This window comes from Bicyclus anynana, chromosome 18, assembly GCF_947172395.1.
Source record: "Bicyclus anynana chromosome 18, ilBicAnyn1.1, whole genome shotgun sequence".
NCBI lineage: Eukaryota > Metazoa > Arthropoda > Insecta > Lepidoptera > Nymphalidae > Bicyclus > Bicyclus anynana.
The window spans coordinates 13,329,496-13,354,966 of NC_069100.1; the positions used below are offsets into that span (position 1 = coordinate 13,329,496).

Here is a 25,471-nt window from a genome sequence, read left to right on the forward strand (position 1 = left end):
TTTTGGAGTTATTAAATGGTGCCATTAATATTTATGTAAATAAATAATTTATATTTATGTGTTGTAAAGTTACACACATACATTTTTAAAGTTCTATACCTAACAGTGTACTGAGTTTATTATACAATAGGTTTTATCCATCACGTAATAATAAGGTAACAAGTCATGTAGTAGGTAATCCTTCTTAGTCACATTAAATCGATGATCAACACAAATCATGATTCAAGAAAACACAAATTAGTCATAATTTTGAACCCACGACCAACACAAATGATGTTGTGCACAATGATTTTGGTGTCACACACACATAAATGAACATAAACCGTTTATAAAACGTACGTTTTGTGATGTGTAATTATAATATTGTTATAATGAATTTTTATTGAAATTCTGTAAAGATTCTTCCATTGCCTAATTTCATTGTACTATTAAATATAGTAAACCTATCTTAAGACAGACGACATAAAGATAAAAATACATAGTCTGCCAATAGCGGCCGAACCGAAAATATAGCTCTCTCTGTCGTCCTATATCAAAGAAAGGGAGAACGATATTTCCGATACGGTATTATTGGTCAACAAGTCAACAATATGTCATTTTGTCTTCAAAATATATCGTGGCACGCATCTTAAGTCTACTGGTGTGTTCAAAGTGTGTTTCCTCGTAAATGTGTTATAAACCGTCGTATGACATTCGTGCTTTGATAATTACAGCCTCTGCTTCCTTAGCTTCGTAGCTTTAGCTTTTTTTAGCTTAGCTTTCGTAGCTCTCGCCTTTGGCTCGAGCTGCAATATCGCCTCAGCTGTAATTTTCAACTTACCGCACTTATATCATAATGTACTAATAAGAATGTGCACACGTGTATGTATATGTTTTGCATGTGCTTCAGTTATGTCTGCATATTGCATGTGTTTCAGTAACATATGCGTGTTTTTGAGATTATTCATGTGCATATGTAAGTTAGTATGTTTTTCTAGAGGACTCACCAACAAGTTCTCCGTTCTCGTTTATTTGTCTCTGCTTCTCCATCTGCGCCTTCTTCTCCAGGTCTCCGTGATATGCCACGTTGCTGATGATTTTTGTGTTCGCTTTAATTCTTAATGTTTCAGGGTCGTCTGCCACCTGAAAATTAAAAAAAAATATTTTAAGTAAACACAGAACAATAGGGTAGTTGAGTCATATCAAATTTAATATAAACAATATTAATTTCGTGTAGTACATGCAGAAATAGAGAGACCGCACGAACTTCATAAGAAAGTGTTACTGAAGGAGCAAATGGCTGTAATGTGGATCATCATCATCATCATATCAGCCGATGGACGTTCACTGCAGGACATAGGCCTTTTGTAGGGACTTCCAAACATCACGATACTGAGCCACCAGCATCCAGCGAATCCCTGCGACTCGCTTGATGTCATCAGTCCACCTGGTGGGGGTCGGCCAACACTGCGCTTAGTAGTGCGGGGTCGCCATTCCAGCACTTTGGGACCCCAACGTCCATCGGCTCTTCGAACTATGTGCCCCGCCCATTGCCACTTCAGCTTCGCAACCTATTGAGCTATGTCGGTGACTTTGGTTCTTCTGCACAGCATCACACAGCGGGCGATGGAACGAGCTATGCTCGGAGTATCTCTGCGTGATCGAATCAGAAATGAGGAGATCCGCAGAAGAACCAAAGTCACCGACATAGCTCAACGAGTAATGTGGATAAAAAGAAATAATATAAATACCTGTGTATTTTTGTGTGCCCCACCCCCACCCACCTGTGTGTTTTTTTTTTAAATACCTGTGTGAACTTCCCCTTGCTCCTCTCGAAGTCGGCGTGGTACTTGACGTTGCTCTGCAGCTTGGTGTTCTCCGCTATCCGCTTCAGCTCCGGCGTCTCCGCCATGGTGGTGTGCTTCGCCTTGGGCACGTGGCTGGAACACAAGCACGTCATATATTATATACAGGGTGCTCGGGAGTGTTTCCCATATCTGCAAGGTGTTGACGAGTCCACTTATAAGAGCCGAACTGCGTAACTAATTTTTATAAGTAAATAATAAAAACTTTTTATGTATTTCATACAAAGTAATTCACATAATTCAGACTATCCATGTAACACAAGCCTTTATATATCCTTGCATTTGAAAAGACCTAAAACTTGGCTACGTCATAATTATAAGGATGCGTCTAAGGGACACATTTTAAGATCTATTTACAAAAGAAATATTATTTATCCCGAAAATATTAATTTTAGAACAAATGTTCCTTGATTAATTAATTTTCGGTAAAGAATATAACCCCAGAGTTATGGGAAATACTCCCCAGCACCCTGTATCATCACGTCAGAGATCACGTCCTTCAACTTGCTTTCCATTCTCATCAATCCTTTCATACAAGTACAAGGCCAGGTCAGACCAGGCCTTGCTCTCTCTGCCTTCGATTCGGAGGGCGTCAATTCGAATCCGGCTCGGGGCACCTTCCAACATTTCAGTCGTGTGCATTTTAAGAAATTAAATATCCCGTGTCTCAAACGGTGAAAGAAAAACATCATGAGGAAACCTGCGAATTTTCTTAATATTCTATGTATGTGAAGTCTGGGAATCCGCATTGGCCCAGCGTGGTGGACTAAGCTCTATAGATTGGCAAATTCGTTCGTAACACACCCGATGATCTGCGCGGGCCGGAAGGGGGGTAGTGATGCCCCGTGCGCGCGATTTCATACCCGCGCAGTACTTCCCTTTGCCCCGCGAGCTCGACATATCATGGGAGTGTCATCAACAAACTTACTCATCTCATTCTAAGAGGAGACTCGTGCTCTACAGTGAGCCGAATATGGGTTGTTGATGATTATGATGATACCCTGTATACAGGGTATACCCTAGATTAGTACAAACACTATCTTCATCCCGGAAAATTCAATAGTTCCCAAGGGATTTGAGGCGGACGAAGTCGCGAGCGTCTGCTTGTTAAATAATAAACGAATCGGAACATCTTTGAAATGGATACAAAAATCGAACAACAATGAAGCTGATGTGATACGCACATTAGCGAAAGTAAGAGTGTGAATAATTGAAACTTTCGTTCGCAGTGGACCTACATTGTTGGAACAGTGCGTAGGTACTATCTATTATGGTTGGAGCCCGTGATGCTAACTGTGGATTTACTCGAGCGTCGCGGGGACCTATTACATTTGGTGCATTGGATGATAGAATATAACTCATCCACTATTTCCACTATAAGTGCTCGGGAAAAACTAGACATTTTAAAGATATTTTTTTTAACTATGAGCCGTGATAGCTCCGTGAATATGACCTCTGCCTTCGATTCGGAGGGCATAGGTTCGAATTAAGTCCGTGGCACACATCTGCAACTTTTCAGTCATGTACATTTTATGAAATTAAATATCACAGGCCCACGGCTCTACCTAGGCCATTTCTGTACTTATCGTTATCAACCCGTATATGGCTCACAAATAGGCCAAATGCGGATTGCAGACTTCACACACGCAGAGAATTAAGAAAATTCTCTGGTATGCAGGTTTCCTACGCCGTTTGAGACACGTGACATTTAATGTCTTATAATGCACACAACTGAAAAGTTGGAGGTGCATGCTCAGGATCGGATTCGAAACCACGCCCTTCGGAACCGGAGGCAGAGGTTATATCCACTACGCTATCACGGCTCTCGAAAAAATTATATAACCATACTAGCGGACGCCCGCGACTTCGTCCGCGTGAAACTCGATGTAAACTTTCAACCACCCCTACCCCTGACCCTTACCCCTATCTTTTCCTGAATTTTCCCGACACCTTTCCAACGAATGCAAAACCAAAACGTGGAAATCGGTTCGTGCGTTCTGGAGTTATAGCGTCAGGAAGGAAAACCCGACTTATTTTTATAAAGTAGAAGATATATTTCCAATCACATATCTACTAAATCTTCCCCACGGCTCTTTAGTAACTGCATATTTAGCATCCCCAGCTCCCATACTAAGACATAAACAAACTGCATTCGGTTTCACTACCGGAACAGACATGGCCCACATAATCAAACAATGTCAAACTGACGTAACACTACATAATGACACCGGTGACTACGTAGATCATGCATGGCCCATGGGCTATGCATTACGATCAATTAAATCCCATGCCATTTAAAATTGGACTTTAAACACTAAGCATTAGAGTGTATTATCCAATAAGCGGTTGTTAGAGTTCACTTGCTAGTCAGTATGCACTATGCATAACAATCAATTAACTTTGTCACGCCAAACGATAATGATCTTTAAAACCATGTCATAGGGTATATTATCAAGTGATAGTTATTTTAAGGATTGGCCATGTTTAGGATTTATCTAAACAAAGAAAAGGTTACACATTTATTTATTTGATCTATTGTACTTTTCTAAAAAAATATTAACTTAAAGAAAATATGAAATATTCTCAGTACAAGTTGCAGAAAAAATATATAATAAATAGTGCGAAAGAAAGATAAAATCAACTTTTAATAGATAGAGAGATAAGATGGTGATAATTTTAAGTAATCGACTTCAATTATCATCATTAACTAGTAACATTACCTTATTTTTCAAAAGTGCTTGTAAAGTGAGCCTAATTCAAATAATTGAATTTTGACTTTTGACTTTGATATTCCAACTCCATCGCTATTAGTCGACCATGTCTGTTTCTCTTCACAAGATAATATGCGCAGACGCATGCTAAGCCTACTTATCTTCGATTTTGTATCCAGTCAATTTAAAAAGACTTATCGTTTAAAAATCTAGTATTACTTTTCTTTTTGCGGCTCTGAGTTCTGACTACTACTTGCGCGTCGTTTATAGTCTGAGGACTCTATAGATAAGATTTAGAAACATATATATTACGTTACCAACTCTCGGTATAGCCAGCATTGTTGACAGCTGATCGCTGATTCATACAATGCATTGGACGCACCCACCATTCATACCGAGGAAATAGCGTCGGCATAAAAAACTATTAAGAAATCACTGTGTGAGGTTCACTGCAAGACTTCTTTTTTTCTAGCAATGGCAGAACTCTATCTCTGCGTGATCGAATCAGAAATGAGGAGATCCGCAGAAGAACCAAAGTCAACGACATAGCTCAACGAGTTGCGAAGCTGAAGTGGCAATGGGCGGGGCACATAGTTCGAAGAGCCAATGGACGTTGGGGTCCCCGCACTAGTAAGCGCAGTGTTGGCCGACTCCCACCAGGTGGACTGACGAGATCAAGCGAGTAGCAGGGATTCGCTGGATGCAGGTGGCTCAGTATCGTGATGTTTGGAAGTCCCTACAAAAGGCTGAAATGATGATAATGAATGACAGAACAAGCCCGGTCAGTTGAAGTTACTCAAAAAACATGCCATAACACTCAATATGCTGCCTTTGGTTATTGGCATAGGTGTTGATTTGGTTATATACCCTTGGCATAGGTGTTGTCAGGTCTCGTGTGCCTATAATTACACCACTACCCGGTTTTTTAAACCGGAACAGTAATACTGCTTAACAGCATAGCAGTAGGTAACTCTTTGGACATAATTGGCAAAAGAGTTCTTTTTCTTTCTAAAACTATTTGTAAAAAAAGAGATAAACGAATGTTTTCAAACATTGCGTGTTGTCAGAGATGACACGAATCCTTAAGTCGCTAACTGTAGCCCTCATATGAGTAGGCACAAAGTCACTCAGCGGGTGATGGAGCGAGTTTCTCTGCGAGATCGAATCAGAAATGAGGGGATCCGTAGAAGAATCAAAGTCTCCGATATAGTCCAGCGAGTCGCGAAGCTGAAGTGGCAATGGACAGGGCACATAGTTCGAAAAGCCGATGGACGTTGGGATCCCCAGGTGCTGGAAGGGTTTTCAACCCAACACTGCGCTTCCCACTCTAGGATCATCATACCAACATCTTGAAAAACAACGTTCATCGAACTATTTACCCCGTCTACAGAATCGTGTATTTGTGTACCAAGTCCTAACCTCTGAGCTACTCGTATAACTCGTAACAATATCTATTGTATATGTTGTTTTGCTATCTCTACTTAATACAATAATTATAGTGATCTATGCTTGTGACTAAGCCCGATTAAAGTATGATGTTAATTGATATATAATGCAGCATTAACAGGGCATAACGAAGCAATTACTGATGTACTTATCGATTTAAAAACGTGTACAATTTTCATTTTCTTTTACATATGGTATAATGCAAGTGGATGGACATAAGAGGAGAGGAAGGCCAAAGAAGAGATGGTTGGATTGTGTGAAAGAGGACATGTGTGTAAAAGGAGTGGATGATGAGTTGACGAGTAATAGAGACGAATGGAAAAGATTGACATATTTTTCAGACCCTACTTAAGTGGGATAAGGAGATGATGATGATGATGATGGTATAATGCAAGTGCTAAAGTGCATCTAAATTCGCTAAAAAAAACTCAACAGAGCCTACAGAGTATTTTACATTCGTCTATATACGTACTGTTATTACATAGATTTGATTATCTGTGTTTGTTTATTGTTTGCATTGAGTAAGGCTTTGAAAGTACTGAACCGATTTGAAAAATTCTTTTAAAATTACATCCTACATATTATCCCTGATGAAACTAGGGGATTCTTACGGTAACGGGAATTACACGGGTGCAACTTTTAGTACGTTATACAATTTGGTCTAAAACATCACATTTTAAACGTATGTACCACCTTTTAACTGAGCTTATGCTCTACGTATCACGGGCTAGAGCCAGCCATTAACAAGTACTGCCACACTAAACTTACGCCAGTGACTGTACCATTACACTGAAAACAATCCTGAAACGCCATACTTAAAATACGTAGCAAACTAGACAACAGGGATGATGACACTTTTTTAAATTGTATATTAATGAAGAGTATGCTAATAGTAAAGCAATTTTGTAAAAGTATCTGTGATCATTACTTTCGGAGCTACAGGGATTTAAAGGGTCAGATTTGCGGCGCTGCTGCGGATCCCTGAAAAACGCCCCATACAAAATGGTACGTTTAAATGACGTCGTAGGCTAGTAATGATCTTTGATTTGTATGGGCGGTCAAACAAAATTACTAGTATCCTTGTTATTTGTGCGTTTATGTTTAAAGTTCACTTATTAAAAAATGTCACATTTCATGTAAGGAAGCTAAAACTGTATGAATTTTTATCTAATTACGTTAAAAGATTTTTAATAGATTTTGAAATTTTATAATCTTATTTATTTTGCAAATATCCAGACAATCTTTGCTTTTTATGTATAAATTAGTTAACATTGACCTTATTTACCCGAATGTATCATAAAAATCAATATATTCAAAACTAGTCATCATCCCCATTTATTACAGTTATATACAAGTTTTTTATTGTAACATGGCGTATTATACATGACGTAGCTTATTTATAAGCACACTTAAGTAGCTTATTTGTCTCTTTGCACCAACTTCCCAACTCCGGGTTTCTACTAAGATTGATTTATGAAAAATAAGCTTCAATGTTGGTTTTTCCCACATTTATAGAGATAATAAAAGTATGTAATGTGTACTTACGCTTCGCAGTAGGGCAGTTTCCCATAACCCTTGTATGTGCGCATGTTTAGGGTCATCCCACACTCCTGGCATTTGAAGCAGCCTTTGTGCCATGTCTGCAACAAACGATACAACACTTCGTTATTAAAATATGGGAGAGTAAACCGCTAACGTAACGTAACGCCACACTGTCTTGCTTCCCGCGCTAACGGCAGCAGGTTTAAATTATTATTTCTGTCGAGCGTCCTGACTCCCGAGACCCTCACGTTTTTTTTATCAATATATTTTTCACGTCTTTTCGTTGAAGTAACCATTACCTTTTCAAGGATAAACTACTAGATCGATTTTTATGAATTTTTGTACAATGTGACCTAGGAAAAGATTATAGGCCACGTTTTATCGCAGAAATTTCGTCCCATGTGAGAAAAAATCCAATTTCCCGTATGGAACTGTGAGCATCAATCTAGATAAAAATAATACATAAATAAGCTAATGCAAATAGGTACGTATACTTAATTAAAACAAAATCTCATGTTACAGACGTATGTCCAAATGTTGTGGGATAAAAAGTTTTCGTGTGAATGTCTTAAATTACAAAACAATAGTGTAAGGAACATCGTTAAATGCCCCCTCTATACGTTTGGCCAATACGTTGGCCAATAAGCTATTCACGTTGGTAGTTTGGCCAATGAAAGTAGAGCCTAAAATCGACCGGCAAATTAAAAAAAACCGAGGGTATTTCTAAAATTATATTGCTTATGAAATAGCCTTAATGTGCAGCATAACGCTTTATGTTCTGTGGGAATAACTCAGTTTGATACTTGTAATTTTTGAAGTGATAACTTCACAAGGGAGGGTAACGTAACGCGTTACAGGGCCTGTCTGTCTGGCTTGCCTTTCTCTCCCGCATACGGCAGCAGGTATCAGTTATCACTTCTGTCTAACGTCCCGAAACGTACACGTTTTTATACACGTAGGAATAATGTTTTCACAAACACCGTTTTTTTTAACATTAGTACGTTTTTGATAATTTGTCGACCCCCCACTAGGTGGACTGACGACATCAAGCGAGTCGCAGGGATTCGTTGGATATAGGTGGCTCAATATCGTGATGTTTGGAAGTCCCTACAAAAGGCCTATGGCTTGCAGTGGACGTCCATCGGCTGATATGATGATGATGATGATGATGATGATGATGATGATGATGATGATGATGATGATGATGATGATGATGATAATGATGATGATGCCGAGCGATTTCAGTCTCTACTTTCAGTAAACAAACTCTACATGTTGGCCAGCGTATGCGCCAACGTATTCTCCAGTATGTTAGCCAACACCAACGTGAAGAGCGGGCAGAATACAACGCTTTGGGCGAACGGCCCACTGAACCAATTCGCAGGCCCTAACAGTAACAATCAGATGCTAAGTAGAAACCGTTTCGACTATTGGTACACATGATATAGAACGAGCCTGCGCTAGCCAGACATAACTCATTTGAGGGAGTTTTAAATTTTTTATGTACTATTATAGTTACGAACCAATGAGTCCCATGGTTAGCTGGTTCTGCTACGGACATTGAGGCCCAGGGTATCCTGGACATGCCTGGTCATGCCTGAAGCACAAAAGCAGCTATGGATACGACCGGTCGTAACGCTGTAAATATATGGTTAATCTCAAAATGCGTTGGCTCAAAAAAAAAAAACAAAAGAAAAACTCGGGAGCATTATTATAGTTAAGTAAAGTCAATGATGATGATTTATAAACAAAAACCGGTAACTCTAAAAATGAACGACCATAAAACTTTCAACCCCTATTTCACCCCCTTCTATTTTTATTTTAGGGTCAAAAAGTAACCTATGTTTTGCACTACACCAAACCATTACACCAAAATTCATCTTAATCGGCTAAGCCGTCTATCCGTGAAAAAGTAACAGACAGACAGACAGACTTACTTTTGCATTTATAATATTAGTATAGAAGTATATATAGTATAGATTAATTTATTATTATTTAACACGTTCGCTGCGGCATTGATTTTTCCGTACTTTACTCTGGTGCGTTACGAGGTATTTTGACCTCATACTAAAACTTTATGTGGTGTGGTACGAAGTCCATCGACCTCGTAACTCTTGAAGTTGCTAGACTTACGAGGTCAATCAACCTCGTACCGCAGCGAACGTGTTAATAAATAATTATCCTATCAAATATTGCATTTGTATGCTTAAATTATAATTTAGTGTGTATACCTTTGCGCTATTTTCCCTATGTGGGGCGGTAAACAGCCAAATGAGTCAGTACTCACAAATAGATCGGAACGTGCCGGTTTCCTTCAGCGACGCTCGCTTTGCGCAACTCTACGCCGCAATGTGCAAGCGATGGCGTAATGCGTGAGATGGTGATAACAAAAAGGATACTCAAGTAAGCTGATATGAGTCCCTGTTGTTCTATATAATAACTACTCGGAATAAGGTATTTTTAGTAAAAAAAAACACTGAAAAGAAGGTTTTTTTTATGTAGTTCAAACCAGCATGGAGTAGCACCCATGGGATATGGGTCTGCTATACCAGCTCGCTGCATTAGACTCGGTTGATCGTCGCGTATCATAGTGCTAAATACCAGCTCGCTGCGTTGATCGTCGCGTATCATCGGTAATGAACAGTTGACACTAGGGTTGCCAACTTATTTTTAGGAAAAAATTGTATTTTTCAGATTTAGCTATAAAATAATATAGTGCGCTTAAAAAAATATAGTATTTTATGTAATAAATCGATATTTATTTATATAAAAAAAACAATATTTATTCAGTCTTATTTAAAAATGAAACAAATGAATCTTGAAACAAGAGTGTCATAATTATGTTTTTTCACATTTGATATTTTTTTAATTTTAGAAAACCAAAAGATTTTTTTTAATTTGTTCGTTTACCTAATGTTTGGAACTCAGTGAGATAGACAATTTAGGATAGGCTATTGCATATGTAAAAACGAATGTTCATAAAGTCTTAAAATAAAAATTTTGTTTGTTATATTTCAGTGTCGAAAATATAGTATTTTTGCGTACTATAAATTCCTTCAACAGTATATAGTACGCAGACTCGAAATATAGTGTAATGCTATATATTATAATTTGGTTGGCAACCCTAGTTGACACTAACGACACTGCAAAATTTGCAACACGGACGCAACGTCTCGTCTGTCTATCGGTCTTTTACCGGATATACTTCGGAGAGTGTGCACAAGAACTTTACAATCTAGTTCCTCCATCACCCGCACAAAATGTTTGCATCTACGTTTCTAGTAAGAACTGTGTGCCAAGTGGGAGTTTTCAATAATTTTCATAAAGTTACCAACACATTGACGTAAACGCAAATTTATATGGAATTGAAACAGTGGTGTGTCAATTCCTTAGAAAATCGCGTTTACGTTACGTGACAGTAACAGTATCAAACTGCCACTAGCCCTGCCCTTCCGGCATCTGTGTTTCCTGACACGTACAGCATGAGTACCTTCAAGGCAAGAGTGAATAGTAGTGTCCGACCGAAGGAACGGTTTCGATTTCGGCCAAAAATCAAGTTTCGGCGGCAGTTTCCGTCTCGGCCAAAATAGGTCAAAACTTTGGCCGAAGCCGAAATTTATTTCGGAAGTGGTCGTGCACGCTCGCCTAACTTCGTATGTCAACCATAGACGCATAAATTCCCTGCATACCCTGAGGATTCATTCTGAACCTATTTTGAAAGACAAATTTTCCATTTATAGGTACAACTTGTATGTATAGTGCCTACCCTAGGTAAAAACCTTGTGCACGTACTGGCGGCAACGCTTTGCCGGACACTGGCGGAGCGCTCAACCAGAAGAGAAAATATTTCAGGCATTAATTAAAATAAGGAAAATGTAACAGGCTGGCTATTAATATTTCAATACTTTCCTTTAACCAGGAAACTAAAGGAAAATTAATTATTATTAGTTAGCTATACAATTTTACATTATCCTCTCAAAGCTTATGTTTTGCGTCTGCGTTGTAACAAAGTCTGAAATTACAACTGTGAACTACGTTGTAGTGCTGTTAATTCAAGTGATCGCTTACATTCTACATTGCTCTGCGGTTTAGCAGTTTACGACGTGTTCGCTTCTTGTTTTACATGTTACTATCCTTTTTATGTTCCATGACTAATTAGTCCTTGACTGTGATCTCACCTAGGCTATTCACTATTTTGGTCTTCATTATCAACCTATTGAAGTGGACAACAAAGTGTCATCTATACATACTATGATATCACCGTAAGCACCGGATGACATTTGTAATTTGTATTATAGTATATGTATGACATTTCGTGAATTGATTTGTTTTTTATTATATATAAATGTCATCCGGTGCTTACCTACTGGTGGATATCAAATCAATGGTAATTTTATCAATTGATTTATTTGAATAGGTTGATAATAAATACCAAAACAGTGAACATGTAACCTGATGTTAAGTGACGACAAGTCCAAGATAGAAGCGGACAGTGCCTCAATAGCTCAACGGTAAGAGCGGTCGGACTCATCACCTCGGTGGTGGTTCGATCCCCATCCCGTTGGTCTATTGTCGTACCCACTCCTAGCACAGTCTTTCCCGACTAGTTGGGAGGGGAATGGGAATATTGGTCATTTAAAAAAAAGGGCAAATATTCTTTAAAAAAGAAAACTTACTTGGAAGAAGTACAAGTTACCCATACCATACCTTACCTCCGATGGTTTCTACAAAGTATCGAAGGCATGTCTTTTCCGGTAGGTAGATGCCTACCATCAAACCAGACCTAAGTTAATTTAGAAATTATTTATAAAATCCAAAACTGACTCGAGCTGGAAATCGAACACAGGAACTCTCTATTAAAAACAACATCACTACAAACTGCGACATAGAAGGTCGTCAAAAATGTAAAAATTCATTTCCAACAATCGTAATCAATCCACATGGTATGCAGTGCAGTTATGCATTCATAAATTGCAGGCCATTCTACCTGCTGATCGGTTTGAAGACGGTGCTAAGCCGATGATGTATCCTATCCAGCATTTAGAACATAATAGTATTATGATGTTGTTTTTCACTTTTTAGTTAAATGGGTAAGTTTTTAGGTTTTGAAGTCGGTTGTATTTTGTTTACTATAATTTTTTTTACTACTTTATTTTGATCACAAGTACATTACAGAACATAAATTAGATACATATATGTTAATGCAACGATAATATATAATTGATTGCTGATATTGTATTGCAGTCATTAACGTAAAACGCCCTATTTGCATGACATAAATTAATTTCAATAAAATTGCCAACTATAAATCAAAACATATAGATTATAAATTAATTAAGAAAACTACTATTAAAGCGTGTGAAATATAATATGACCAATTAAGGCTAATATCATTGGGTCAAACTATAAACACACGATCACGAATTCCAAAATGCAGACCAAATGTTATCAAAACCCGTGACCTAAAATCTAGATATACGAATATCCGGATGTAGGTCCAGCGACTTAATTAAATTACCAATCAATAGCGACATAGCGGTCAGCGCGTCCGTCCGAATCTAGGTTTCAATTGTTACGAACTAACATACCTACCTACACTCGAAATTGTAGACGAATAGATATACCTAGGGCATATGGTTCAGTGAGATAGGTCAAATTTCGAGAAAGAGGTGAACCACCGCATCCATCTCGGCTGGGCTGCATTCGGGAAACTTCGCGATACCTTTTCGTCCAAAATTCTTCAGTGCATAAATACAAAAGTCTTCGAACAGTGCGTGTTGCCAGTGATGACCCATGGTTCCGAGAGTTGGTCGCTAACTATGGGCCTCATAGTCACACAGCCGGCGATGGAACGAGCTATGCTCGGAGTATTTCCGCGTGATCGAATGAGAAATGAGGTGATCCGCAAAAAAAAATGCTCCAAGGTCATATTTCTCTATACCTCCAAGTCAATATAATATTATTATAGATTTAATTTTGTCTGATATTTATTATTGGAATGAGAACCTGAAATAGATTCTCAGTCCAGCCCTCGCATTCTGACAATAGTTCGCTTCTATGGCACATCTTTGGTAGTGACATATTAATTTTGAATTCCTGTAGACATAAAGTTCAAGTTCGAGTAAGAAGACAGGCGAAAAGTTCGTCGACGATTGTAAAATAGTGGAATCACACACCAGTTGTAAAGTGGATACGCTCGAATGACAGAACTTCTTCTTCAGGAATAAAAAAAAAACATAACGAGTAAGTAATTAAAAAATATGTCACCATAACAGTTCGTTTCATGTAGGATGGTGCGGGTGACAGTTGTTTCACTCTTGAAAGACTGGATAATTGACAAAGACTAATTCACGATAATAGTACGTATTATGAACGTCATACAGGCAACTGTCACCGTACCCATGCAATCTGAAAAACACTTTAGATTGGAAATTTCACGTAAGTGAAGTCGCTTACTGACGCTACGTACGTACATCATACGTAGTTAAGTCGAAAGATCAATTAGCAGCCGGCCAATTAAACACTTTCACAGTTAATTAACAACCTGTACATTACACCACGAGTGACGAGTTATACCACTTACGCGACTCCTCACTGTAACCAACGCCAACGCTCCTGGCACGCTTACAAGTTCACATAATATATTTTGACGGCCTCTGTGGCGCAGTGATATGCGCGGTGGCTTTACAAGACGGAGGTCCTGGGTTCGATTCCTGGCTGGGCCCATTGAGATTTTCTTAATTGGTCCAGGTGAGATTGTAGTCAAGGGCTAACTTGTAAAGAATAAAAAAAAAGGTCTGGTTGGTGGGAGGACATGCTGTCATAAGGATAGGGTACTGACTGTCTGTAAGTTTTAGATATAAATAAATTTATTTTCTTTCTTTCTTAATATATTTTTATAATTTTTTAAAAGTTTGATAAAAGCCGTGTTAAAAGACATGGATTTATCAATACTCTTGAATAAACAGTTGTTAACTAACTGTTTAATTCAAACAATTACAGAGACACGCTCGTCGCTCAACCTTGCGAGACAATGGTGGTGATTACCTACTTATGATACTCGTGCCGTCGTGGTTAATGTAGGTTGGGGTTATTAAATACATTTTAGGGTTCTGTACATCCAAATTAGTGAAAATAACTCTAAAAAAAAGATATGGTGCTTAGACCCCGCCTATAAAGTATCGTGAGTGTTATTGATACTAAATTTATACAGTTTGGATCGTGCCGCGTTGCAAGAACCAGCTCATGACTAAGGGCCTCGTATGGTTTGGAAATTTGTCGGTATTAGTTATATTATTAGTTTAAACATTAATTAAGTATCCTTTATTTAATTATGTATATTAACATAATATAAATGCGAAATTCACTCATCACGAAATCTCGAAAACCACTTGACATAAAAAGATGAAATTTGGCAGGGAGGTAGTTTAGGGAGGGAGAAGACGTCCGCTAAGAACAGATTTTGTAAGAGGGCTGAATAGGAAGTCTAAAAGCGGACGACGTCGCGGGCACCCGCTAGTCACACTAATATTATTATTACGATAGTTTGTGTGTGTATTGTGTAAGTATGTTTGTTCCTAATTTGCGCTGCTGCTACTGAAGCGATTTGGCTGAAATTCGGAATCAAAATAGATTTTACTCTGAATTAACACATAGACTACTTTTCATCCCGGAAAAATCCATGATTCCCGGGGGATTTGTGAAAAACTGATGTCCACGCGGGCGTCCGCTAGTACTTAGTATATAATGTAAAGTTTGGGATTAATTTAGATCCGCTTAGTAACTATAACAAGGCCATATCAGCTGTGCGTCGGTGTGTAGACCAACTGTCGCGACGACCGACGAAGCGGAAAACGCGATACTGAGGTTTGCCGTCACCTAAACTTTGTTTACTTTGACTATTTCGTTTCTGCTTCAAATTTTAATGCCCAATGCCGGATTAAGGTAACTTGATGTCTAAGCAAGCTACCCCTGTAGCCCCCCCTATCGTTAAGTAATCTCATTATCAACTCATATTCGGCTCACTGCTGAGCACGAGTCTCCTCTGAGAATAAGAAGTGTTAGACCTTAGTCCACAAACGAAACAAACAAACACACCGTTTGAGACACGTGATATTTGATTTCTTAAAATGCACACAACTGAAAAGTTGGAGTGCATGCCCTGGACCGGACTCGAACCCACACCCTCCGGAATTGGAGGCAGATATCATATCAACTGGGCTATCAGTTCTCCTTGGGGAGTATGCTAGTAAATTTGCGACGTGAGCGTTACGAAAAATGTGATCGGGTGAGGCGAACGGACGTTGAGGACGTATAGGTTAGTTTGGAACTGTTGAGTGTCTTGCCGGCTCTTCTCAGCAGAACCTGCCTTCTGAACCGGGTAGAGTAAAGACTCTACCACCCGTTTTTACAAGATAGTCTTTACAAATAGTCAACTGACGTTTTAAAAGTGCTCGTAAACTGAGACTACTTAATAAAAATGAACGGTGAAGGAAAAACATCGTGAGGAAACCTGCATACCAGAGAATTTTCTTAATTCAGTACGTGTGTGAAGTCTGCCAATCTGCATTGGGCCAGCGTGGTAGCCTAACCCCTCTCATTCTGAGAGGAGACTCGAGCTCAGCAGTGAGCCGAATATAGGTAGATAATGATGATAATGATGATGATGACTCCCCAAGTTAAATGTAAAAGAAGTTATGAAGTAAAGCTTTTTGTGACAGGACGGGAAAGTATACAGTATCCAGACGAGCCAGGGAATCAAACCCGAGTCTAAACAGTTTCGCAGAAGCGATTAAAGAAAGTAATTTATCGCACAATTAGAATCGAGCGACATTCCACAGGCACGGCATCATCAATTCATCATACCACAGCACGCCCGTGCTCGGCCTTGCGTGTCGGACGTCGGTGCGTGAGTAAAGACGTTTTTTCTGCCTTTTGTTCAGCTGGGAGGAAAATTTTATTATTACAGCTCACTCGCTCGTTTAAGACTGAGTGGTCTGCGAACTTTTAAGCCGACTGTGGGACGCAAGGGAAGGTTACTCGTATGAGACACTTCATCTTGAGATTTCTAGAGAACGCCCTATTCGATGCTTCTAATCCAAGCAAATCTGCTCGCTAGAGCGCTCGACAGAACGCACGCTAAAATATTCTCGTACTTTTCTGTGATGTAACATAATTCGCACAAATGCTCAAGTCCAAGGGGTTGAAACTTCAGTACAAAGATTTTTGGTCTTAGGAGATTATGCATGGGTTGAAAACATAAATTAGTAGGTACAGAACTCAGACAGTAAGCGTACATTAATTTCAACTACATCCTACATGGTCATTTGGTCGAGTGGTGTAAATGGTCGGATGGTGTAAATGGTCGGGTGGTGTAAATCTAAGGTACGTTAAAATAATCATGAGTTCGATCCCGGGTAACGATACAAATAAGTTCTTTTTCTCAATTGTTTGAAACTAAACTGTTTTATCAAACCGCGATGAAAAAAATAATTAAAATCAAAAATCGCCATTTAAAATTGCCGCTGTTTTAGTTGTTATAATGTCAGTTTTAAAAATTCTTTCATCATTAGAATTCATTTCAATTCACCAAGTAATAGTCCAAGAGCTGGTAAGAATTTTTGGGTAGGTATTTGAGGCAAGCTGAAAACTTGTCCTGTACCTCTCCTATTATATCCCAATACGAAACTGCAGACCTGGCTGGTGAGTAGCGGGGCTAAATCAACCCCCAAATTTTTAAAAATATTTTTTTTTTATCCAAAAATATACTTGAGGCAATTTGCAATTTTTATATGTTGTAGTTTAATATTTATAGAATATAAAAAAAAATAAGCCAGACGATTCAGTCGGGGTTTTAACATTGCCAGGCGCGTTCAAAAATATTTTGCAAAAAAATATAAAAAATGTATTTGAGGCAACTTGAAATTTTAATAGAGTATTATTTATAACTAAAAAATAAGACTCTCAAAAAGACAGATCATTTCGGTGGGACTTTTTACCTGCCAGGTGATCTTATAAAGTAATGATTACAAAAATATAAAATTACAAAATCAGATTTATTGAAATAGAAAAATTATATACTAATAATACAGCTGCAGAATTATTATGAGTATACAAATATCAATGTAATTAATTCCCTGTCATATCAGAAAGAAATTGTCATTCTTCTTCTGTAGATGCTCCTTCATCAGAGCTATCAGAATCAACTTCAGATTCATCTGTGTCTAATTCGGATACCCCTGCATTATCTGCGAAAAGTAATATATATGGATTGATTAAATAAATCATAGTAATTAAAATACAGCAGTTAAAAAAAAAACTATGTATACGCACCTGTAGTATCATTTCCAATATTATTTTGTTTATTGTTTTCATGAACAATAGCGTCGAATACTGATTGCGGCATACAATCTCCGTCGAACCAGTGGAAATGTAGCGTATCCTCATGAAGTGTCCATCCGTTTCTATTCGGTGTCAAACTGCTGGGGAATCGCAAATATGCATTTCTCCAAATACATGTTATATATTGCGTTCTTAAAAGATGTTGTTGTAATTCAGCTTTGCACGGAGGTAAAGTAGAGGGATCACAATTTTTTAAAGTTTTTTTGAAAGGTTCATCTTCAGTGTTAGCTTTGTAAGTTACACAAAATTTTTGAAACCGTGCTGCATTTATATTTGATATATTTTTATATCCATAAATTTCACAAATAAATGCTTCCAAAATTGGCAAAATTTCTTCACGTGATCTGGTAATATGTGCAACTCCAAGATCTGTTAAAGCTTTTTGATAATTTTGATTTTTTATCAATATTTTATATGGCCTTATTTTTCCTTTTTGGAAAAATGATGGATTATAATCGCATCCTGTTAATGCATGAAAACCAGGTAAACTTGCACATAAAGATGGCCCTCATAATAATTCTGCATCTGTATTATTAGTATATAATTTTTCTATTTCAATAAATCTGATTTTGTAATTTTATATTTTTGTAATCATTACTTTATAAGATCACCTGGCAGGTAAAAAGTCCCACCGAAATGATCTGTCTTTTTGAGAGTCTTATTTTTTAGTTATAAATAATACTCTATTAAAATTTCAAGTTGCCTCAAATACATTTTTTATATTTTTTTGCAAAATATTTTTGAACGCGCCTGGCAATGTTAAAACCCCGACTGAATCGTCTGGCTTATTTTTTTTTATATTCTATAAATATTAAACTACAACATATAAAAATTGCAAATTGCCTCAAGTATATTTTTGGATAAAAAAAAAAAATATTTTTAAAAATTTGGGGGTTGATTTAGCCCCGCTACTCACCAGCCAGGTCTGCAGTTTCGTATTGGGATATAATAGGAGAGGTACAGGACAAGTTTTCAGCTTGCCTCAAATACCTACCCAAAAATTCTTGCCAGCTCTCCTACTATAACATAGATATATTTTACCCCACTCGCAAGTGAAACCGCGAAGCGTCCGCTAGTTAAATCTAACTAAAAAGCAATGGTTATGTATTTTGAGCACTCAACTAATCTTAATTTAGTTCGCAGTCATTACTATTAAGATAAGATCCATATTTTCGACAACAACACCAACCGGTTCCGTGGTGTAGTGGTTATCACATCTGCTTTACACGCAGAAGGCCGCCAGTTCGATCCTGGCCGGAATCATAATTTTTTTATTACTTTTTTTTTATTTATTTTAATAATATTAATGAATAAACTTGGAACATTTGAATTTTAACTAAGTAACTGAGTGTTTAAAAATTAAAGTTGTCTCTGATAAAAGTATTGGTGCAGTGGTGTAAGTGAATTTAGAAAAGCATGTTTGTTCATACCTGCTGGCCTATTCACTAATTTAATTTATTAACCTGTTAAAATAAACATAAAATCAACTGAGAATAGTCATCTACCTACTGTATGATATCCACGAAGGGTTGTCAGTAGGCACCGGATGACATTTGTTACATTCAATCTCAATTTCGTAATATCAACTAACATACGTCAAAGTTAGTGAATTAGCCTGTTGAATTAACATGTATTACTATCTTTATCCCGCGGTTTAACCCGTGTTAATTCTTATACATTTAGGATATCGTGTTAAAAATATCATATTATTGATACCTACCAGACAAAAACACATACATCCATACTATTTCGCATTTATAATATTGCTAGCCGGACTATTAATCCGGACCTATCGCAAAATCCGTTCTTAGCGGATACCTACAAACTACAGACTACCTCCCTGCCAAATTTCATCTTTGTACGCCAAGCGGTTTTCGAAATTTCGTAATTAATGACCTTTTACATTTAATATATTAAGATTAGGTATATACCTACTTGAAAAATAAATAAGTTTGGAAATTTTGGAAAACCTAAACATTGCTTCACATTTTGTTCAAGATATTGTGAATTTACTCCAACCGGGTATAGAACCTTGGAACTCTTGCTTGCAAGACAACAGTACCCGGTGGGACAGTGAGGCCATCTACTTTTCAATACAAATTGCTTATTATTATTATTATTATATTGAGTTGTGATAGCCCAGTGGATATGACCTCTGTCTCAGATTCCGGAGGGTGTGGGTTCGAATCCGGTCGGGGGGGTGGACCTCCAACTTTTTTCAGTTGTGTGCATTTTAAGAAATGTTTCAAATCAGTAGCCAGACCAGTCGCCACTGGTGCCTTGTAGAGAGCCTGTATGAAAATCAGTTGGGGGCGGTTGTCAGCGACAAATAAAGAAAAATCTCTTTAGTTTTTGATTTATCACTAACTCGTCTTTCACCACAAAGTAAAATGTTTTTAGTAACATACTCGGAGCCGTGATAGCCCAGTGGATATGACCCCTGCTTCCGATACCGGAGGGTGTGGGTTTGAATCCGGTCCGGGGCATGCACCTCCAATATTTCAGTTGTGTGCATTTTAAGAAATTAGATATCATGTGTATCAAACGGTGAAGGAAAACATCGTGAAAAAACCTGCATACCAGAGAATTTTCTTAATTCTCTACGTGTGTGAAGTCTGCCAATCCGCATTGGGCCAGCGTGGTGGACTGTTGGCCTAACCTCTCTCATTCTGAGAGGACACTCAAGCTCAGCAGTGAGCCGAATATGGGTTGATAACGAACGAACATACTAGTACTACACATCAATAAGTAATAATTATTTTTTTGGGGTTCTTTCCGGTAAGTACCAGATACCAGAAGATCACACGTAAGGGGTCTCGGTAGCCCGGGGGGCTCTGGTACGACGGTAGCTACGCCCAGTGCCAGACCAAAAGGTATCTCGCCGAGAAATAGACAAATGTCAACCGATAGGGCACAACACGAAATATTGCTCTTTCATTGCATTGGAACGAAAACATGGGACTGGAACCACTCCGCCGCACATGATATTTTGTCTATATCTCTACACTAGACATACAGGATTCGAACCCAGGACCTCGTAATCTGAGGCCAAGGTAGGCTAACTGAACCAACAAGGCATGAAAATCTATACTATAGTTCGTTTCACGTAGCATGGAGCGCGAGACAGTTCGTTTCTTGAATGTTTGTCGAGATTCACGATAATAGTACGTATTATTTGAACATCATAAGGAAACTGTCACTGCACCCATGCTATTCAGATAACATGGGTACGGTGACAAACACTTTTAAGAAATCATGATGAAATGTGAAACATTGTCATGTTCACGTAAATGCATTTAGTATTGTTAAAACGTGATCAATCAACGTATCGCAACTTTAGTATGACGATATTTTAGCGCTTACGTATCGAATAGCTATTGCTTTTTAAGAGCTGTTGCAAAATACTTGATCTTTGTTCAATGTTAGATAATTCAATTTTGTTGGCTTACCAAATACATTTACGAGTATTTTTCGCTTTGCACGGCATTAGTGCTAAGCTGTAAGTCCATTCTGTTTAGTTAGACAGTCATACTTATACTAAAATTATAGAGCTAAAGTTGTTTTACCACTAGAAAGCCATGTTATTTGTGAGTGTATTAGGCCGAATTTTCACAGAAACGAGAACTACTCTTACTTACTTTTAATTCCAATTATTGTATTATATTGTAATTGTAACTTTTTCTTTTCTTTTTTTTTTCATTTAATTTGATGATTATGACTATTTGTGTTATTTTTATTTTATAATTTTATTTAATTTTATTTAGTTATTGTGACTGATTGTATTTATATTTTTCTTAATTTGTATTTTTTTCTTTTTCACCATGTATATACGCATTACTGGATTTTGCACCAAACACGCCTTGATTCAAATACTTAAAATTCCGCTAAATGTCTCACGACATATTGCAGGAATAATTGAGAGACTAAATAAAAAAAAAAAAAAAACCATGTATTTGCACACTATTAATTTGGTTGAATGCTGTAAGGAACGGTAATTCTTGCAAATAAACGATATTATTATTACGCAGGTAAAACCGCAGGGGGTTGGTTGGTATTAGATAGCTCCATTTAACTATTACGAGTATAAAGGCGAAGGTTTAACTTGCTTTAACGGAAAAAATGGAGGGAGACCATCTCTCTTAACTAAATGAGCCTTCCGGGCCCTTAGCACACACAAAAGCTAACGCTAACGGCTTGACGTCCGATAAAACTGAACTGTTGGTCGCGATCGGCATGATGTCATGCACGTCGCGTCCAATACACGATTAATTTATTCGGCTGTCAAGCCCTTAGCGCTGCAGGCATGTGAACTTACTTGATCGTCAGTGGCTGACTTTACAATATTAGTGTAGATAGGACGGTAGATAGAGTTGACACTTGAAACCTGATAGCTTTTAGAAGTTCATTCATTTATTATCAGCCCATTTAACGGCCCACTACTGGGCTAGGCCTCCCTCCTTATAGAAGAGGGGTTATGGAGCATAGACCCACCATGCTTATCCAAAGAGGGTTGGAGGGATTGAGGGTATATAATATGATAATGATAAATTAACACGGCAATTATCAGATGTTAATACTTATAGATAAAGAAAACTACGCCCTCATTCGCACGAGAATTTTTTTAACGGGCGTTAAAAAAGCGTTCAAATACAGCAAATGCATTCCCAAGTATATGTTCACACGACAGTGAACACACGACGCTTTTTTATCGAGCAGTGTTTCATTTTCAATTTTGGGCTTCCGAAATAGACCATGAATTAAATTAAGAACGTTACTAAGAGCGCAAACGCTGGGTTTTAACGTATCGCTTTTGACTCTCGTGCGAATGAGGCCTAGACGTTTTTAAAAAAAGTGTCAACTACCCTTTTACGTTGTTGGGTACATTTGAGGCATACCCCCTTTTTCAAAGCAGGTCAAAATAGTCGCGTGCCCATATGTTACATTCGCAAACAAGTTTCATATTACACAATCCTCTTGCATAACCTTGGTGCGACATATAGTTGTATGAATTCGTGTTCAGTCAAATCAAATATTCCGAATGTATGTCACGTGAATCATACGTAGCGGCTAGGGATGTGAAAAAGAGTCGAATTTTTGGTCTTTTTTTTTTATTTTTTTTTTTTATTCCGATTTCATGCTCAAGTTCAGGGGATTTGGTTTATAAGCCCATCCCGCTGATTCAATGCTGGTTGCCTTTTTTACAAGTTTGACGTATTTGTCTGTCTGCCTGTCAGTCTGGCTGTGGTACAATAGCTGCTGAATGGATGAAGCGATTTCAATTTAATTTTTTTTTATTAAAGGTGACTTATATGCAAGTGTTCTTAGACATGTTTGATGATAATCGATTGAGCCGTATAAAAAAAAAAGCGGAGAATAACCGAATGTCTGCAAATATACTCGAGTGGGTTCTCAAATGAAAGCACACAGTTGTGAATATTGATGACTTGATGGAGAGTGTAATTAATAAGTTCATGACATTTGGTAGTTTTACAAAATTTTCAATTTTATGTCATTAATCAAAGAATATTTGACACTAGTGGACGCCAACGATACCATTGGTGTGAAATAGTTTTCCACGAGTCTTGCTATCCATGGATTTTTAGAACTATTGATTGTGTAAATCTCTCTCCAAATTTCCAATTGGTTCAGTAGTTGCAGAGTGAATTAGTTAACAATTATAAACACTTTTTCTCTCATATTAGTGTGATATTTTTTTAAATTGCTATATTCCCATTCCTCACTAATTATTCAGAAAGACAGTTATAGGAGTGGGCACGACAATTATCGAACAGTGGGCAATCAGTGGGCGGGGAAAGAATCCTGACCTCTTGGTGTTGTGTCTGACGGGTACAAAACAGACAGATGGAAAGGAAATAGTTTCATGTCAGTTTTTTAAATAAGTAAATTCAGTTTTTTCTGAACCTGTCACCACCAGATTAGGTGAGAATCATCTAAAGATTCTTATAAAATACCAATAGATGCTGAAAGCATCTATTGGGAGAATACAGGGATAAAATATAGCCTATGTTTGTCGGGGAATGTATGATGTTGAAACGCTTTTTTAATTGGTTCTGTAGTATTGGAGCCTATTCAATGCACAAAACATAAACTAACAAATCAAATCTTTACTCTTTATAATATTAGTAATAGAAATAAGATTCAACTTTAAAAGAAGTTTTGATGGTAACATCCCTAGCAGTAACCATTTAGAGCTCTTTTGTATGAATAAATGTGAATATATGAATTTTTATTACTGCTTTAGTTCCACAGCTGTTAAAGTAACTTATTGATGGCTCACAAATTAAAATTGCCAACATTTAGTCTGGCAAGTTCTTTGATGACACTCCCATGATATGCGGGAGACGTGGGGAAAGACAGCGACGGGTGTGGAATCGTGCGTGCGGGGAAATTAGTCGTGGGTTTTTCATTCATCGCTACACGCCCCCTGGCCCGCGCAGACCGTCGGGAGTGTTACGAACGAAGTTGCCAAGCTATAGGTAAATTTATTTCTGTCTATGGTCAAAAGCCTGTGCTGAAAGGTGAACATATAAAGAGGATATGGAGTTTAAGTCCACCATGCGAGTTACTTAGTATTGTAATGCTTGATTTAATAATGATCACTATTAGTCTAAGATCTGTATTAGAATTGTCCTTCACCTATCTGTTTAATGAAATAAAAATGTTTTATATCAAAATTAGGAAGTTATAAAATATATTACAAGTAGGTTGCCTAAAAATTTCCTGGCCAAACTATTATTATCTAGGTTGCCTGAAAAACAACATGGTTTGTAAAATCCTAAATTTGATATCAAACACTTTTCATCCAATAAACAGATGGGTGAAGATCATTTCTAATACAGATTCTGACTGACTTCAAAACTCCAGAATGAGAATTTAGAGCCTCAATAGCTCAACAGAAACAGCAGTCAGACTCATCACCGAGGGGTGGCGGTTCGATCCCCGCATGTTGGTCTATTGTTGTACAAAATCCTAATACAATCTTTCCCAACTAGTTGGAGAGGAATGGAAATATTGGTTATATTTAAAAAGAAAATCTTGGACACAAGAAAAGCTGTTTATTAAAGCCCAACCTAAACAGTGAACCCAGGAACTGGTGATCCAAAGCCACATAAACTAATCACTGAGCGAATGAGACAGTTTATATGAAGTAGTTTTCAAAATATTTCCATATACTACCTAAAATCAACACAATACACAAGAACATAATAGGTAAATAATTTTTCTTATCACTGATTAGATAATATGCTATCAGCAAACCAACACACATACTTTGCATGCCTTATCATTTTATCACATGGCAAAATACATTAGCAAATGAATCTCGGCTGTGTATAGGATGTTATAAAATTCCATCAGTTTTTCCATAGCCCAGTGGATATGACCTTTGCCGTTCTATTTGGAGGGTGTAGGTTCAAATCCAGTTGGGGGCATGCGCCTCCAATATTCCAGTTATATGCATTTTATGAAATTAAATATCATGATTCTCAAATGGTAAAGGAAAATATT

General features: G+C 37.6%; 1 protein-coding gene, 1 long non-coding RNA gene and 1 other non-coding gene across 4 annotated transcripts in view; 1 reads left to right on the forward strand and 2 right to left on the reverse strand.

The window, feature by feature from the left end:
• LOC112045946 (LIM and SH3 domain protein Lasp) overlaps window positions 1-25,471 on the reverse strand; it is a 35,200-nt gene that overhangs the window by 8,573 nt on the left and 1,156 nt on the right. For both annotated transcript variants that reach the window (XM_024082348.2, XM_024082347.2), the window contains exons 2-4: window positions 7,547-7,641; window positions 1,787-1,919; window positions 987-1,122 (exon numbers count right to left, since the gene is read on the reverse strand). In XM_024082348.2, the coding sequence (XP_023938116.2) occupies window positions 987-1,122; window positions 1,787-1,919; window positions 7,547-7,641 (364 nt within the window). The remainder of the gene's footprint in view (window positions 1-986; window positions 1,123-1,786; window positions 1,920-7,546; window positions 7,642-25,471) is intronic.
• Window positions 17,580-18,106, reverse strand: LOC128198944 (uncharacterized). The gene is made up of 2 exons (XR_008251651.1): window positions 17,876-18,106; window positions 17,580-17,790 (listed from the first exon to the last, which is right to left on the reverse strand). It is a non-coding gene; the product is annotated as an uncharacterized LOC128198944 (long non-coding RNA).
• Trnav-uac (transfer RNA valine (anticodon UAC)) lies at window positions 19,135-19,207 on the forward strand. The gene has a single exon. It is a non-coding gene; the product is annotated as a tRNA-Val (tRNA).